At 45.4% G+C, this 14,525-nt stretch overlaps 3 protein-coding genes across 3 annotated transcripts; 2 read left to right on the top strand and 1 right to left on the bottom strand.

Annotated features, from left to right (window-relative positions):
• The first annotated feature begins 7,178 nt into the window (after positions 1-7,178).
• On the top strand, positions 7,179-8,089 carry HIST1H110 (histone cluster 1, H1.10 (similar to human histone cluster 1, class H1 genes)). Its single transcript, NM_001277368.2, has one exon. It carries the CDS (start codon positions 7,197-7,199, stop codon positions 7,857-7,859), a length of 663 nt encoding a protein of 220 aa, NP_001264297.1. The 5' UTR covers positions 7,179-7,196; the 3' UTR covers positions 7,860-8,089.
• A 696-nt stretch (positions 8,090-8,785) lies between these two features.
• Positions 8,786-9,589, bottom strand: HIST1H2B7 (histone cluster 1, H2B-VII (similar to human histone cluster 1, class H2B, member N)). The gene has a single exon (NM_001079720.2). It carries the CDS (start codon positions 9,547-9,549, stop codon positions 9,169-9,171), a length of 381 nt encoding a protein of 126 aa, NP_001073188.1. The 5' UTR covers positions 9,550-9,589; the 3' UTR covers positions 8,786-9,168.
• Positions 9,590-9,819: 230 nt separating this feature from the next.
• Positions 9,820-10,690, top strand: H2AFJ (H2A histone family, member J). The gene has a single exon (NM_001030753.2). It carries the CDS (start codon positions 9,883-9,885, stop codon positions 10,270-10,272), a length of 390 nt encoding a protein of 129 aa, NP_001025924.1. The 5' UTR covers positions 9,820-9,882; the 3' UTR covers positions 10,273-10,690.
• Positions 10,691-14,525: the final 3,835 nt, after the last annotated feature.

The following is a 14,525-nucleotide window of genomic DNA, read 5'->3' as shown; positions in this document are numbered from 1 at the left end:
GTGACGTGTGTTGTGTCGGTGCCCCCAGACACTACTGCTGTGCTTTTGTCTTTGTTTCAGTAATATTTTTGTTGGAAAGCCAAATGTTTCGTTTGAAACCTCAGCTGCTTACAGGGCTTCATTTATTCTTAGGCTCTGCACAAAGCAACAGTCATCCCTTTGAAGGCCCAGCAGTTGGGAAAGATGACCCTAACCTTAGCAGGGAGCTCAGGCCTGTCATTTCCTAGCCCATGCTGATGCAAATGGTTGTTCTGTTTTATGTACAGAAAGTTGCATTTCTCCATAACAAACTGTGTGAGACTTCTTTTGGCCAAATCTTCAAGTTTACTGAAGTCCCTTTGAACTGAAGTCTTAACTTTTGCCCTCCCTACCCTCCCTAACTTAGTGTCTTCTACATATGCGAAGGGTACAACCAGTCTTATCATCTAAAACATCACAGAATACAGTAAAATAGCATGAAGCCCTGGGATATTCTAATCTTCTATGAGTTGTTCATCTCTAAGCTGTTAATTGCTGTGCTTTCATCTCACTTGTGGCCAATTTTCAAGTACCTGACGGCCTGCTGAACTGCCTCTACTCCCTCAGATCCCAGATGAGATCCCAAATTAGAGTGCTGTGGGGGATTGTTCAAAAAATGTTACTGACTGCAAAGTGTAGTGCAGTAAGCACCCTCCCCTGCCCACACAGATTCTCTCTGATCTATAGTTACGAGACAATTACAGTTATCAGCAATTTTATTGTCCTCCATTCACTATCAACAGTCCAGCCCTTTTTATATCTGATAAGAGTTGAGTGTCAGTGATCATTGCACACTCCACTTCCCAAGCTGTATCTCCCAGTGTATCACTCCACTCATTTTTTATTAATTATTCCCTTACTTTTATTTTACCGCAGCAAATATTTTCTTCCTCTATTTTCTTATGTTTTCAGCAACGTTCATTGAGCAAATATAATTCACTTCCTTTCAATGGTATAAGTGTTTTTGAAGGAGTATTAATTTTTCAGCCTTCTCTTTGAGTCAGGCAATTCCAGCTGTATGTGCCCTTTTATCAGAGAGTAGCTCCTAGTCTGGTGATAACTGCTGTTGCTTTCTCCTGCATCTTTCCTTCCCCCCCCTCCCCCACTTCTTATTACCTGACATTCAGTACAAAAGCCAGGCAAAATACACAGTGAGACCACATTAGTCCTGACTAGAGTGGGAGATCCTCTTCATGTGTGTTGCAGGTATAATCACTGTGTTCCCCCCTTAATTCTCGTATTCATCCCTTGACTTGTTATCAAATTGTATCTATCATTACAGGTTATAGTTACAACCTGAAGGTGCAGATCATTTCAGGTGTTCATCAGCTGCTACCCTAAAGCTTATATATTTCTTTCCAAGTGAATTTCACAGTTTTGAAGATAATATCTTCAGTTTACAAGGAAATTTTCACTTTCTAACCTCCGTTATTCTAGATTAATTGTTGGCACTTGTAACACTTCTAGATATGCACTGTTATTATTATTCAAATTAATAATAAATTTATACCGGGCCCAAAACTGACTCTTTTCGAATACTGTTTGACACAGCATTCTTATTTAATAAATGGCAACTGTCAACTTTCAAATATAATTTTGTTATCATTGTGCGTGTGTTTGGTTTGTGGTAGCCAAAGTTTCCCTGATTAGTAATTCTAGTTATAATATTTTCCTACACTTACAAAAATGTCCAACATTAAGTAGAATTGAAATGGAGATAAACTCTGCAGTGTATCGGTTAGCTAAAGCGAAATACTCCATTCTTTACTGAGAGTCTTTCTGAAGTTAATTTTGGAGCAAGAAGTTTTACACCTTCCTTGAATTTGCCTGACATGGTAACAAGATGTTCCTTTCCTGGGGTGTGCTGAGCCTGTGGCCCTGGAGCTCAGTTCTTGCCCATGTTATTTAGACACTTTAAGAGTAACAGAGTGATTTTCAGGCAGGGTGTAGATCTGATCTACTGATGATTACCACACGTAGGTTTTCAGCATTCCTTTCACTTAGTATGATAGGTTATGAAATGGCACCTAAGAACATAAACATCCTCACTGCTACTGAAGGGAGAAGATGTGGACGTTCTATGTTGATGATCTAGTATCAATTTAAAGCACTGAATGGATTAGTACTTGTAATCTGACTCTCTGGAATCTAACTGTGTTGTGTATTACCTTTTTTTTCCCTCTTTTTCCAGGCACTTAGTGAGAGTTATGGTAAGGGTTACATTTCATTTCCACACGTAGGCATATGTGTCCTTTATTTACGTGCATTCTCTTCTGCTGCTGCTGCTGCAAACATGACTACAATTACACACCCAGTAAAACAAAATTATGTTCGTAAATCAGATTCCCATATATAATCATAGTAATAATACTCAGTGATGGGTATAGAGAAATAAAACATGGTTATGTGGGATTTCTGTTCCAGGTGGATAAAGAGATTTTCATCTTCAGTCATGAAAAGGGGCAGCTCTGATTTTTGCTGCTTAGCAAACACAGCAGAGAGAAGAGTGGCATTGTTGTGTTTCTTTTATCTACTCACATGCAAGAATCCCCTACATTCTGATTAAGCACTTCAATCGCCCCACCTTTTTGTTTGGTTTTGTTTCATTTTTCTATGTTGCTGCCTTTCTTGTACAAGAAAGGTATACCAACCTATTGATGTACTCTGGTTTTAGAGGTTTTGGGTTGTATTCTTATTTGAAATAGCAGATTTGCCAAGACTCCAGCTTGCCATTACATGTCCTACACTCATGGACAACATGACCACAAAGCCAAAACAGGGCAATTCAAACTGATCTTGACAAGCCTTGAAAATAAAACTGTGTGAGAGGTAACAACGTTTTTTCCCTGATGCTACTTTTAATTAATGACCAGAAGTAAAAAAAATGGCAGGACTACAATTCATCATTAATCTGTGTATGGGTTTCATAAATTAACATGGATAAGTAACAATTACAAACTAGTGCTGATGGAGGTGATTTTTTCCCCTTCTCTCAGCACTGATGAGAACTGCCCTGTGACAGGACAGGAGGAAATCAGCACTGTTCTGTGATAGTAAAATCACTGCAGTCTTACAAATCACTGTCATCATTTTCAAGTGTTCACATCACTGGCAGCAGTCCTGCTTTGCTGAACCTGAATAAATAGGAAAGCTACCATGGAAACTACCAGACCCTTCTATGACGGGAAGAGTGTGGTGAAAGCATTCCGTTTGTATCTCAACTCTTAAGAACACAGTAATATGACGTACCTCAAAGGTACATTTACTTCTAGATATATTTATCACTCCACTGTGTTAGACTGACAAGAATGAGAAACTTTTTTTTCTTCATTTGTTTGGCTTTTGTCCTGATTTGCATGTAGCAGAGGCCAAAATCGTTCCTGAACACAAGGATGAAACAGTGTTGTGGCAATATACATGTGCTGAAGAAAGAAAGCAGCAGTAGAGACCCTCATGCTATGAAGCTGCCAGAGAACTTTCTTATATTCAGTTTCCTAGAGATAGAAAATGAAGTATCTCCATCTGTCTCAATAACATCAATAGGCCGTTCCAGTATGGGTCAAATTATTTTGCATGTTTTTAGAACTATGTTTCTTGTCTTTTACCAGATAGAAAAACGTTTTTCTCAGCCTTCTAACTGTTGTATTGCTGCAGGTGATAGATTAGAAAGCAAAATAGATATCTTTATTAGGACATGTGATGCCTCAACTCTGAAACATCTGGTGACATACTTTTCTTGGTTTTATTGAGGTATATATGTCAAGCAATACATGTGACTTTATTACCAATGGCATTTTGTCACCTTAATTCTTCCTTACTGTATAAGCTTTGCAATTGTTGAATCAGTGTTAGCAATAAAAGTGCCGCACAGAAAAAACTTGACTAATGTTTCTTGATCTTGTTATATATATATATGTTAATGATTAATGTTAAGACTAGTTACCTGAATGCATGCAAAAACATCCTTTATCAAGAGAACAGGATACTTACATTAAAAATAATTTCTCTGGATCTTCAACATGCTAAGAAGAGTAAAAGTCATTAAATGAGTGGGGCCTTTGGCTTACTCATATTGTTTTCCTATAGTCTGTGTGTTTAATCTGCCCATACCAGTCTAATGTCTAATCTGTTCTTCCTCCTTGTGAAGCCCATGTCTCAGTAAGAAAAATACTCAAGTTTTTTCTCTCAACAGCTATTTCCAGAAAAGCGAACTCGAAAAAAAGTTCAGAGTTTCTGACATATTTGTTTTATCTGATTAACAACAGAAATTCAATTCCACACCCAAGGGAGGGAAAAATCAACAGGAAAAGGAAAAAAGAAAATGGAAAAGAAAAGGGAAAGGGAAAGAGGGAAAAGGAAAAGAGGGAGAGAGGAGAAAGGAGAAAGGAGAAAGGAGAAAGGAGGAAAAAAAAGAGAAATGAAAAGGAAAAGAAAAAGAAAGAGAAAAAGAGAAGGAAAGAGAAAAAGAAAGGGAAAAGAGAAAGAAAAAGAGAAAGAAAGAGAAAAAGAAAAAGAGAAAGAGAAAGAGAAAGAAAAAAGAGAAAGAAAGAAAATGAGAAAGAAAAAGAGAAAAAGAAAGAAAAAGAGAAAGAAAAAGAAAAAAAAGGAAAAAGAAAAAAAGTAGAAGAAAAAATAAGAAAGGGTAAGAACAAAGCTCTATTCATACCACCTCATAACTCTAAAGGCCCACTCTCTGCTCTTTAAAAGCTTTTCAGAAATAGCAGTCAAGACCATGGAACTTCTCAGTGGTCAGAAAAAGGAGGCCAGGGCTGTGCCCTGTGCAGACCGGGGCAGGTCTGATGCCTGAGGAACAGGCAGGATGAGGAATGTCGACAACTCAGTGTTGGATGCGAACTGCCAGGTCTGTATTCAGGTGCCTCAGGCTGCCAGGGAAAAACATGGAACTTCAGGAGTGCGACTCAGAACAGTCAGCATTTGAGGATAAAGATAAAAACACTGATTGAGGATAAGTTTAAAAACATTTGGATTTATATCAACCTGTTGAGAATTAAATGAGGAGAAGCCCAACATCCATCAGATCAGATGATCTCACCACCACTGCCAGTACTTCTAACCCAGAAGAGTGCCTTACATCAAGCAGACCTGCATACCTGACGACCCTTCCTAGCTCTGTTCTCTCTAGCACTTGCAGACTGATCCTGTTTTACAGAAATCTCCATCTAACTGATCAGGAAAACAAGCATCATCTCCTTTTCTAGCAACTATCCTTTTGTCTCTCAGAATTTTATTCCCATCTCTCATGCAGGTGCCCAGCCTCAGCTCTGTGCTTACTGTGGATTTGCCCTGGCTGCTTATCTGGAAACGACACCACCTGAAATATGTGGCAGATCTCAGAGCCCAACTCAGGGCGCCTTCCAGCCTGGCTTCAGCATTGGGGTACTGAACAGCCAGAATCTCCCCTTCCTCTGCTTTTATCTTCCTCTGCTTCAGTGTATTGACTGACATACATACAGACGTGGCAAATAAAAACGTAATTACATGAGAAGATAAAGCAGTGACGGCTCATTGTTTACACTCTGGATATTCCAATGTATCTCAATAGTCCTTGCTATTTTGGCATACTTCATTTAAACTAAAGCCACTTAATGTTAAGAATAACTCAATGGCATCTTCAGCGCTGGACCAATAAAACTACACGAGAAGGCCTTCTGCAGAGAATTATTTATCTTCACGAATCTCAGCTTCATCAGTGCTGGAAGATACGTTCTCCTATATAACAGCCCCCTGACGTTTTGTATGGTAGCTATTTCTAAAGTGCAATGGGACAAAACGATAATTTGGGGATTAATTTGTTATTTTTCAGTGAAGGAATAAATTTCAGTCTGCTTTCTAATTAGAAACCGGTTGAGGCTTCTGATTTCTGAACAGCTCCAAAATTATTGCACCCAATCCTTATCACTACTTAAACTGATGAGCAAACACAATTGTTTTCGTTTGTCGCTTGGTGAGGCAATAATGAAGTGAAAATCAAAGCTGATTTTAACTTGGGAGGATTATCTGAAAATTATGTCGATATATGAGCATTTATATTATGAGGATTTGCCTGACTGTTTTCTTTTCCCTCTTAAGAAGAGAATCACAGGTTTTATGGAGCATATGGTAGGAAAAAGCCTATATCCAAATATATGTAAATAAGTGCTGTATGAGTCGTTCCGTTCTCAGAGGTCGGATTTTCATGTTATTATATTTATCTGGGGAGAAGAGAGGCTTCAGATTGTTGCATTAATGTTTGAGGGTAATGTGACACATCTTTGTGTCTATGTGTCTGATGGACGTTTTTCTCCTTACTCCTCGGTTCTGAGTGTTGCAAGTTTTAAGAACAGCAATATACTGTGCTGTGAAGGACAAAACATCGACCTTGCAGCTTCTTTCGACTTTATTAACGAGGCAAAAGCAGCTTCGTTTTTATATACTGAAACGATTTCCAAAAACAAAGCAAAACAAAAGAAATAAATCAAAATGCTGCCATTCCCTCTCAGAAGGTAAGAAAACACGAGGAACAGTGACGAATCCCACTACATACGTTCCTCTGCATGTATCTTATTTTCTCAAAGCACAGCATTTTGTGAGAATACCGTATTCTTAATAGTTAAAGATACGGTTCAGGGAGGCGATTCTCTATCCGTATTCAAAGCTCAGCCACGAAATTGTGTTACTTACTTCTCTTTGAACTCAATTTGCGACAAAAGTATTGAAGCTGCCCCCTCGGTATCCATCCCGTTCCGCAGAAAAGCCCCTAAAGAACAAACCTGCGCTACGGGGGAGATTTTTTGACGAAAGGTTTTATTTTAATTTAGACGGAAAAACAAAAGTTCGCCTTCCCCAGGGTCTTCCCGGACGCAGGACGGCACGTTAAACGCGTCTTTTTGCTCTCGTCCTGGATGCCCGCGGCGACAAACTCCCCACAACGAAGCTTCAAGGTCTTCCCTTCACCCCCTGAAGAAAGTGGGGTGATTTCGAGCCCGGCATTTTCCAAAAAACACCAATTTATAACTCCGAAGAAACACAGACTCGGAGGACGGAAAGCTCTTCCTGGCTAACAGTTAGGCGGGCTCTGCAAAGCACCAATCACAGATCACCGCTTCGCTATAAATTCAGGCATCGGGGTTACTGTAGCCCAATTACTTTCTTTTGATTAGGAAGAAGTCTCTGCCGCGATGTCGGAGACCGCTCCCGCCGCCGCTCCCGCTGTCGCGGCCCCCGCCGCCAAGGCCGCCGCCAAGAAGCCGAAGAAGGCGGCGGGCGGCGCCAAAGCCCGCAAGCCCGCGGGCCCCAGCGTCACCGAGCTGATCACCAAGGCCGTGTCCGCCTCCAAGGAGCGCAAGGGGCTCTCCCTCGCCGCGCTCAAGAAGGCGCTGGCCGCCGGCGGCTACGACGTGGAGAAGAACAACAGCCGCATCAAGCTGGGGCTCAAGAGCCTCGTCAGCAAGGGCACCCTGGTGCAGACCAAGGGCACCGGCGCCTCGGGCTCGTTCCGTCTCAGCAAGAAGCCGGGTGAGGTGAAGGAGAAGGCTCCCAGGAAGAGAACGCCCGCGGCCAAGCCCAAGAAGCCGGCGGCCAAGAAGCCTGCCAGCGCCGCCAAAAAGCCCAAGAAGGCGGCGGCGGCGAAGAAGAGCCCAAAGAAAGCCAAGAAGCCGGCGGCTGCCGCCACCAAGAAGGCGGCCAAGAGCCCCAAGAAGGCTACCAAGGCTGCCAAGCCCAAAAAGGCGGCGACTGCCAAAAGCCCGGCCAAGGCAAAGGCGGTGAAGCCCAAAGCTGCCAAGCCCAAGGCGGCCAAACCCAAGGCAGCCAAGGCGAAGAAGGCGGCGGCCAAGAAGTGAAGTATTGAAGTGGAAATACTTAAACCCAACGGCTCTTTTAAGAGCCACCCACCACTGTCCGAAAAAGAGCTGAGACACTCGGACAGTGAGCTCCATGCCTGCAGCGAAGCTCACGATTCGTCATTATTTGCTCGCGATCGGAGTATTTTGCTCGCCTGCAAAAAGCGCGGGGCTCTGAGCTGCCGGACGTGGTTAAAATAGGGCTGGAAAAAATAAAGTTTGCGCACTCTGGGGAAAAAAAAATAAATAAATAAATTCGGGCTGCCTTTGTCTGAGCACCGCAGGACAGAGGTGCGTGTGTTAAAGGGACTGCTGGGGCGGGTATCGCTTCGGGGCATGCAGGTCTCTCTCGGTGCTTTAACTCAGACAATGCGGTTCCCAACAGTCTGCGTGCTACCGCCACGCCTCATAGGGACCGTCGCTGCCAACTCTCCGGCACGGCTCCTCCGCGTCCTTGGCAATGACCTTTCCGCTCGGCGGGGGACGCCTTAATTCCTGCCCAGCTTCACAAAACTGCTGTTAGAGCCGCACAGCGACGGGGCGGAGCAGGCAGCGCGGCCGCCACCTCCCTCCATCTCCTACCGCCGGGCACGGCGCTCCCGGAGCTCACCGGGGCCGCTGCCGGACGGACGCAGAGCGGCGCGGGGCTGCCTGGGACGCCCGGCTCTGCCTGCGGCCCGTTCTGATTGGATGATGGGAGAGGCCGCGGCCGCTTATTGGACGGTTGGGAAGATTCGAAAAGCCCGCGCTGCCGCCGAGCCGGCGCGTCCTGACAGCTCCGTTCCGAAAGCGTCCGTCCCACCGCGCCATCGCTCGTATCGTTGTTTTCAGCTCTGCAGGGATAATCGTTCTCTTCTCGCAGCCGAAATTAAAGCTCAGAGAAACGGTAAGACCACTTAGACAAAAAAAAAAGAAATTACAGTTGCTTGTTTTCTCTAATGAATGTGTTAGTAGAGCTATTGAAAGGTAATATTTTTTAAGAGTGAAGTTGTGTTAGTGCACTGCAACTAACATCGAAAAGACACTACTTGTATTTATTGGGTAATGAAATAACACAGACACATAACATTTGCACAAGCACATTAAACACATCTGAAATTGTTCGACACCGCAAAGCACTGAATCTGAAAATAGATCTTTTAGTGCTTGACCAGGAAACAAGTAGTAATACTCCACATGAGATACTTGCATCTTATTTAAGCTTTCAAAGCAATTGGACACGGGAACATACTGTGTAAAAGCTCTTTCATTGAATGAGTGGGTGGCTCTGAAAAGAGCCTTTGGGTTCAAAGTGAGGATCAGGACCAGTCTACTTGGAGCTGGTGTACTTGGTGACCGCCTTGGTGCCCTCGGAGACCGCGTGCTTGGCCAGCTCGCCGGGCAGCAGCAGCCGCACGGCCGTCTGGATCTCCCGCGACGTGATGGTCGAGCGCTTGTTGTAGTGCGCCAGGCGCGACGCCTCGCCGGCGATGCGCTCGAAGATGTCGTTGACGAACGAGTTCATGATGCCCATGGCCTTGGACGAGATGCCCGTGTCGGGGTGCACCTGCTTCAGCACCTTGTACACGTAGATCGAGTAGCTCTCCTTGCGGCTCTTCTTGCGCTTCTTGTCGCCCTTCTTCTGGGTCTTGGTCACCGCCTTCTTGGAGCCCTTCTTGGGGGCGGGTGCGGACTTGGCCGGCTCAGGCATTTCGAACACGTTCCCTCCCAACCACTGGAAAGTGAACTGCAGTTAAGATGGCTGCGGCGCCCCTTTTTATAGGGCTGTTATGCAAATACAGAGGCTCCAATTCGTGCAATGTGATTGGTCCTTTCCGTAAGGGGTGTTTCTTTGTCTCTGATTGGTTGAAATAAGATCCGGTCTTTCATTGGTTGTTTTCACAATTGTTGTATCCAGCCAATCACCGCGCGCTACTCCCGCCCTGGGAAGGGATAAAAGGGGACGAGCTCCTGCGTCAGTATGATTTCTCGTATATCGTTTCTGTCTTCTGTTGTACAGCAAGCTCTTGTTGGCAGCTTTACCATGTCGGGCCGCGGGAAGCAGGGCGGGAAGGTCAGAGCTAAGGCCAAGTCGCGTTCATCACGAGCCGGGCTGCAGTTCCCCGTGGGCCGCGTGCACCGGCTGCTGCGGAAAGGTAACTACGCGGAGCGGGTGGGCGCCGGAGCGCCCGTGTATATGGCGGCCGTGCTGGAGTACCTGACGGCCGAGATCCTGGAGCTGGCGGGCAACGCGGCCCGCGACAACAAGAAGACGCGCATCATCCCCCGCCACCTGCAGCTGGCCATCCGCAACGACGAGGAGCTCAACAAGCTGCTGGGCAAGGTGACCATCGCGCAGGGTGGGGTGCTGCCCAACATCCAGGCCGTGCTGCTGCCTAAGAAGACCGAGAGTCACAAGGCTAAAAGCAAATAATCTCAGCTCGTAAAGCCGGTTAGGTCTTTCAAAAACATAATATAATCCAAAGGCTCTTTTCAGAGCCACCCACTTTCTCAGAAAAGAGTTGAGTTGCTTTTTTAAGGCATTACCTTCACGTGAAGTGTTTTGTCTGTGCCTTTGTTTTTAACGCTTTGAGTAAAATTTCTGATTTCTATATGTGTCTTCGATTATTTTCTTTATTACTCATCCTTTCTGCTGGGCAAAACCCAATTACATTGACTTGGTGTTTGTCTTGTAAAGAAATGGTAGAATATTTGTTTCTTAATGTTTCATCTGCTCAACTTTAGTGGTTTCTGTTACACTATGTAGCATGGCTTTATGGTGTGAGATAATAGGTGTTAGCTATGAGATAAGTAATTACGAAGTAAGGAAATAAATTGATGAATGCCAAAAACTTGCTGTGTAGGCCTTGATCTTAATATTGTAAAGTTTTCCTGCAGCTGAACTTATTTAGAAGGAGTTTGGGAAATGTGGGAAGAATGACTTAATATGATCTGAACCCTGACCTACTCTGACTCGCCCAGCAGAGCACCAACTGTAGCATTTTTCCTTTCAGAAAAACTGTGCAGCTCTGGCAGCTTTCTGTTTAAAGCAGGATTTTCAAACCTGGTCTTCTAAATGGCCTCACCGCATAGCTACTCTCCTTTTAGGTCAGTTAATTGATATGAATTTGCTGATACAAGTATCATCCAAAAGGACCGTGCTAAAGCACCTCTGATTTGCTGATGTGAGTTATTTGGAAGGCTGTCTGACTGTCTGACTCCTCCTGCTGGGATGTTCCCTGGAGCTGCCCATGATTGCAACAAGGCCAAGCTCCCATGTGCATAGTACTTCTTCCAAGGAAGAGGGCTGCTTTGAAAGAAGAAAATATCACCTATTGCACACCACTGCTGTAACAGAGGAGCTCTCTACGTAAGGCCCTTCTGTAGCTGAAGTGAGTGATTGGGGATTGCTGGACATAATGGAAGAGCTAGCTGGTGCAGCAGGCTGGTCCCATCAGGTGACCTCACCTGTGCCTCATGGTTCTGTTTGTAAGTGGATAAATGTAAAGTTGATACATTTTTTAGTAAGTTATTGATCCTAATTAGCTGCAGCTAAATATCTCCAGGTGCTTATTTTTCCTCTTGAAGAACTGCAAAGGTTGTTTTGTTGTTTTCCCAGGCTTACCTCTTTTCTATTGAGTTTTCAGGACAGATATCTGTGCATCTCCGATGGATTGCAATACCTGCACCAAAGCACTGCAGTGCCAGAGAAAGCCCAGGATGCTGCCACCAGCTGTGTGAGTGCAGCACGTCCTGCCTGTGGCAATCAGATGGCACCGCCAGGGTGGGCCCTTCTGCTCCGAGTGTGGGGTGAGCCCAGCACAGCTTGCAGAACTCACAATCTCCGCAATCTCATTCTGAGCACAAACAGATCTCACTCAGTGCTCTGCTCACTCCTGCAACTGGAGCTTCACCTTCTGGGATGCTTTTTTTCCTGCTTCCTGGCATTCCCTGCCTTCATTCGTAGCTACCAGGGGACATAATGCTGTGACTCTCGCAATGTCAGACCTCCACATCCTGTAGGCCAGGCAGTTCTAGGGTAAGTTGGCCAAGTGACCCACGTGCTGCCAAACCTCCAATGATTAAAGAACAGCAGCTTTCAGGCAAATTCTAACAGATGTAGCAAAAGGAGCTTAAATAATTATTTTCTCTCATTTGCATACAAACTAAACTGTAGTGAAGAGGAAATCCTTACCCAATGGTGTCCCTGTTGGCTGCAGCTCGGGGTCCCAGTGCACCTTCAAGTTCTCAAGAACATGGGATGTACAAAGACAACAAAATTCTCCTCTGAGCATTTTAAGTTAGACTTTTGTTTCGGGGTAACTTGCTACAATCTCTATCCATATCAAGCCTTAGAATGGCAATGTTTAAAAACCAAATAAAAGATTTTTTTTTAAATCATTTTTCACCTTAATTTCCAGCACATGGAGTAAAGCACTCTAAAAAATAAATCTGGCAAGTCTTCAGTTTGCAGGTTCCTACTGTAACAGATACAATCATATATGTAAATTATCATTTGAGCTCAAGAAAATAGTGATCTAAGTTAGTGCATAAAGCACTGCTGCACTGATCTTATTGTTCAACTGATGGCACAACTTCTTGTGCAGAAATGCTGAGGTGTTGCCCAATGCAACAGCTAGTTTAATGGGGAAATACTGGTGGGAGGTGGGTGGTTCAACTGATGATTCTGGGCTTTTTTCCAACCTTTATGATTCTATAATGCAATAACGATTCAGTTTTTCATTTTATGTTTTAATAAGGAAACAGGGCCTCTTCTTCAGTAAAGCAGGGTTGAAATGTTGGAGGTTTCTCTTTTAAACAGAGCAGTTCTACAGGTATTTTCTTCCTCATTTTACTCCTAAGGCTGGGTCCGAGCTCATGAACAAAATGCAGTTGATGTAATCTGAAGGTGAGATCCTGAACACTGATCCACGTAACACCACCCTCAGGCTGCAGTAAAAACACCCATCTGTGGCTACTGCCGAGGGGTCCCGATGTGAAGGTATTTCAAATGTGCTTTGAAAGATGATCTTTGCAATCATTTATTCTGTTTTGAGGTGTTCCACTGCTGCTGGAGGAAAGGGGCTCAGAGGGACGCTCAGCCTGCACTGTGGAAGAACTACGAAGAGTTGGTTTTGAAAGAAAATGTTTCCTGACGTTTCTTTAGGATTCCTTGTGTATTCAGACAGTGTCTTAAACCACTCTGACTGCGCTGCTTTAAGGCACAGGTCCAGACGTGGAGCTTCAGGTGCAAAGAACTGGGCAGGCTCTGCAGCTACGTGGGCACATTGGGTGCTGTGTGAGCAAATGGAGCCCATTCTGCACAGTCACACAGATTCCCCTGATTTATTTAAAAACATCTTGAGTTAAAATGGAATTTGAGTTGTTGTAAGAGTAATAAGGCATAAGAAGAAAGGCTTGTACAGCTTTGGATACCCTGAACTTGAAATGATAGAGGTGAAAACCTCTGTCACATTACCTGCTGAATTTAAAGAATATATTCTGCCAACAGATGGACAGGAGATGTAGCCCAAATGCTGTAAATCCAGCTCAGAAATCAAATTATGTTGACATCCATACAAACTTAAAAAGAATTTGATCATTTTAAAAGATTGAGATGGTTGGTATGTGCCGTGTGCTAAGAGTCCAAACATAAAGTGTCATAGCCATAGTTTTTGGCTGTGTAAACTAATATTTACAAGCACTTTTTAAATCATAGGCTCCCAAATCTTCCTCAACTAATCCACCTCCTTTTGCATATCGTCCAACGTGCAGTAAGATGAATGTGTGTGCCAAGCTCATTAGCAGAGGTGCTGAAGAGCAAACCTTCCCATCAGCTGACGGAAAAAGATCTGGTTACCGTTCCTTTTGCATTGTGTCATGTGGGCGTTTTCTGGAAATGTGTGCCATGGCTTCTTTTGCTCGTTTCTGGTTGCATGCAAGTGGCACAGACCTTCAGTAACCCCCTCTGACACCCCCCCCCCCCCCCCGCCGGTGTGACCCCGTACAAAGTGTGCGGCGGCTGCCGGGAGTCGTGCGGCCCGCCCCACCCACGGGTGCTCACTGCATGTCAAGGTTGACCCTACGAGCCCCAGACTCGCTGCATTTCTCAACGAGAAACCCAGGGACGGCTCCGGATCCCTCAGGGCCTCATTCCGTGCTCCCTCCCGCAACTCTGCGTGAATACGAGACGCACGGTGTTAGGGGAGCGGCCTACCGGCCTGCACGGAGGAGCAGGGAGATGCCGAGCGCGGAGCGCCCGAGGAGAAGACAAAGGAAACGCGAAACCGCCACGGACAGAGCAAACAAAGAGTACGGCCGGAGAGCCGTCTTTGGGAGCGCTCCCGACGAGCGGAAAACGGAACTGTCGGTGGGGCGGGGCGACAGCGCAGTGCGCGACCTCGGATTGGCCGAATTTTGCCGCAGACCCCGGGGCAGCAAAGGGGGGGGAACGGGATGGGAACGGCGGTGCCGAACCGTGAAACGTGGGACAGCCGTTCACGCGACAGCGGGCGGAGGTGCCCTGGAGACGTCACCCTCACAGGGAGCGGGGAGGAAACAGGGAAGCAGAGAAGAAGAAAGCAGCGTGACCCCAAGAGGGGAAGCGCGGGACCCCGACTCACGCCGGCGACATGCAAAGCCCCGGGGCAGCGCCGGGCAGAGGCCGCCCGCCCGCGGGAAGCGCTC

The sequence above is a fragment of the Gallus gallus genome, chromosome 1 (assembly GCF_016699485.2).
Source record: "Gallus gallus isolate bGalGal1 chromosome 1, bGalGal1.mat.broiler.GRCg7b, whole genome shotgun sequence".
NCBI classification, from domain to species: domain Eukaryota; kingdom Metazoa; phylum Chordata; class Aves; order Galliformes; family Phasianidae; genus Gallus; species Gallus gallus.
This window is presented reverse-complemented; position numbering and strand designations above follow the sequence as displayed.

What these genes read in the sequence shown, in the direction of transcription:
- H2AFJ (NM_001030753.2), top strand. Translation starts at nt 9,883, where the DNA reads ATGTCGGGCCGCGGGAAGCAGGGCGGGAAGGTCAGAGCTAAGGCCAAG.
- HIST1H2B7 (NM_001079720.2), bottom strand. Translation starts at nt 9,549, where the DNA reads ATGCCTGAGCCGGCCAAGTCCGCACCCGCCCCCAAGAAGGGCTCCAAG.
- HIST1H110 (NM_001277368.2), top strand. Translation starts at nt 7,197, where the DNA reads ATGTCGGAGACCGCTCCCGCCGCCGCTCCCGCTGTCGCGGCCCCCGCC.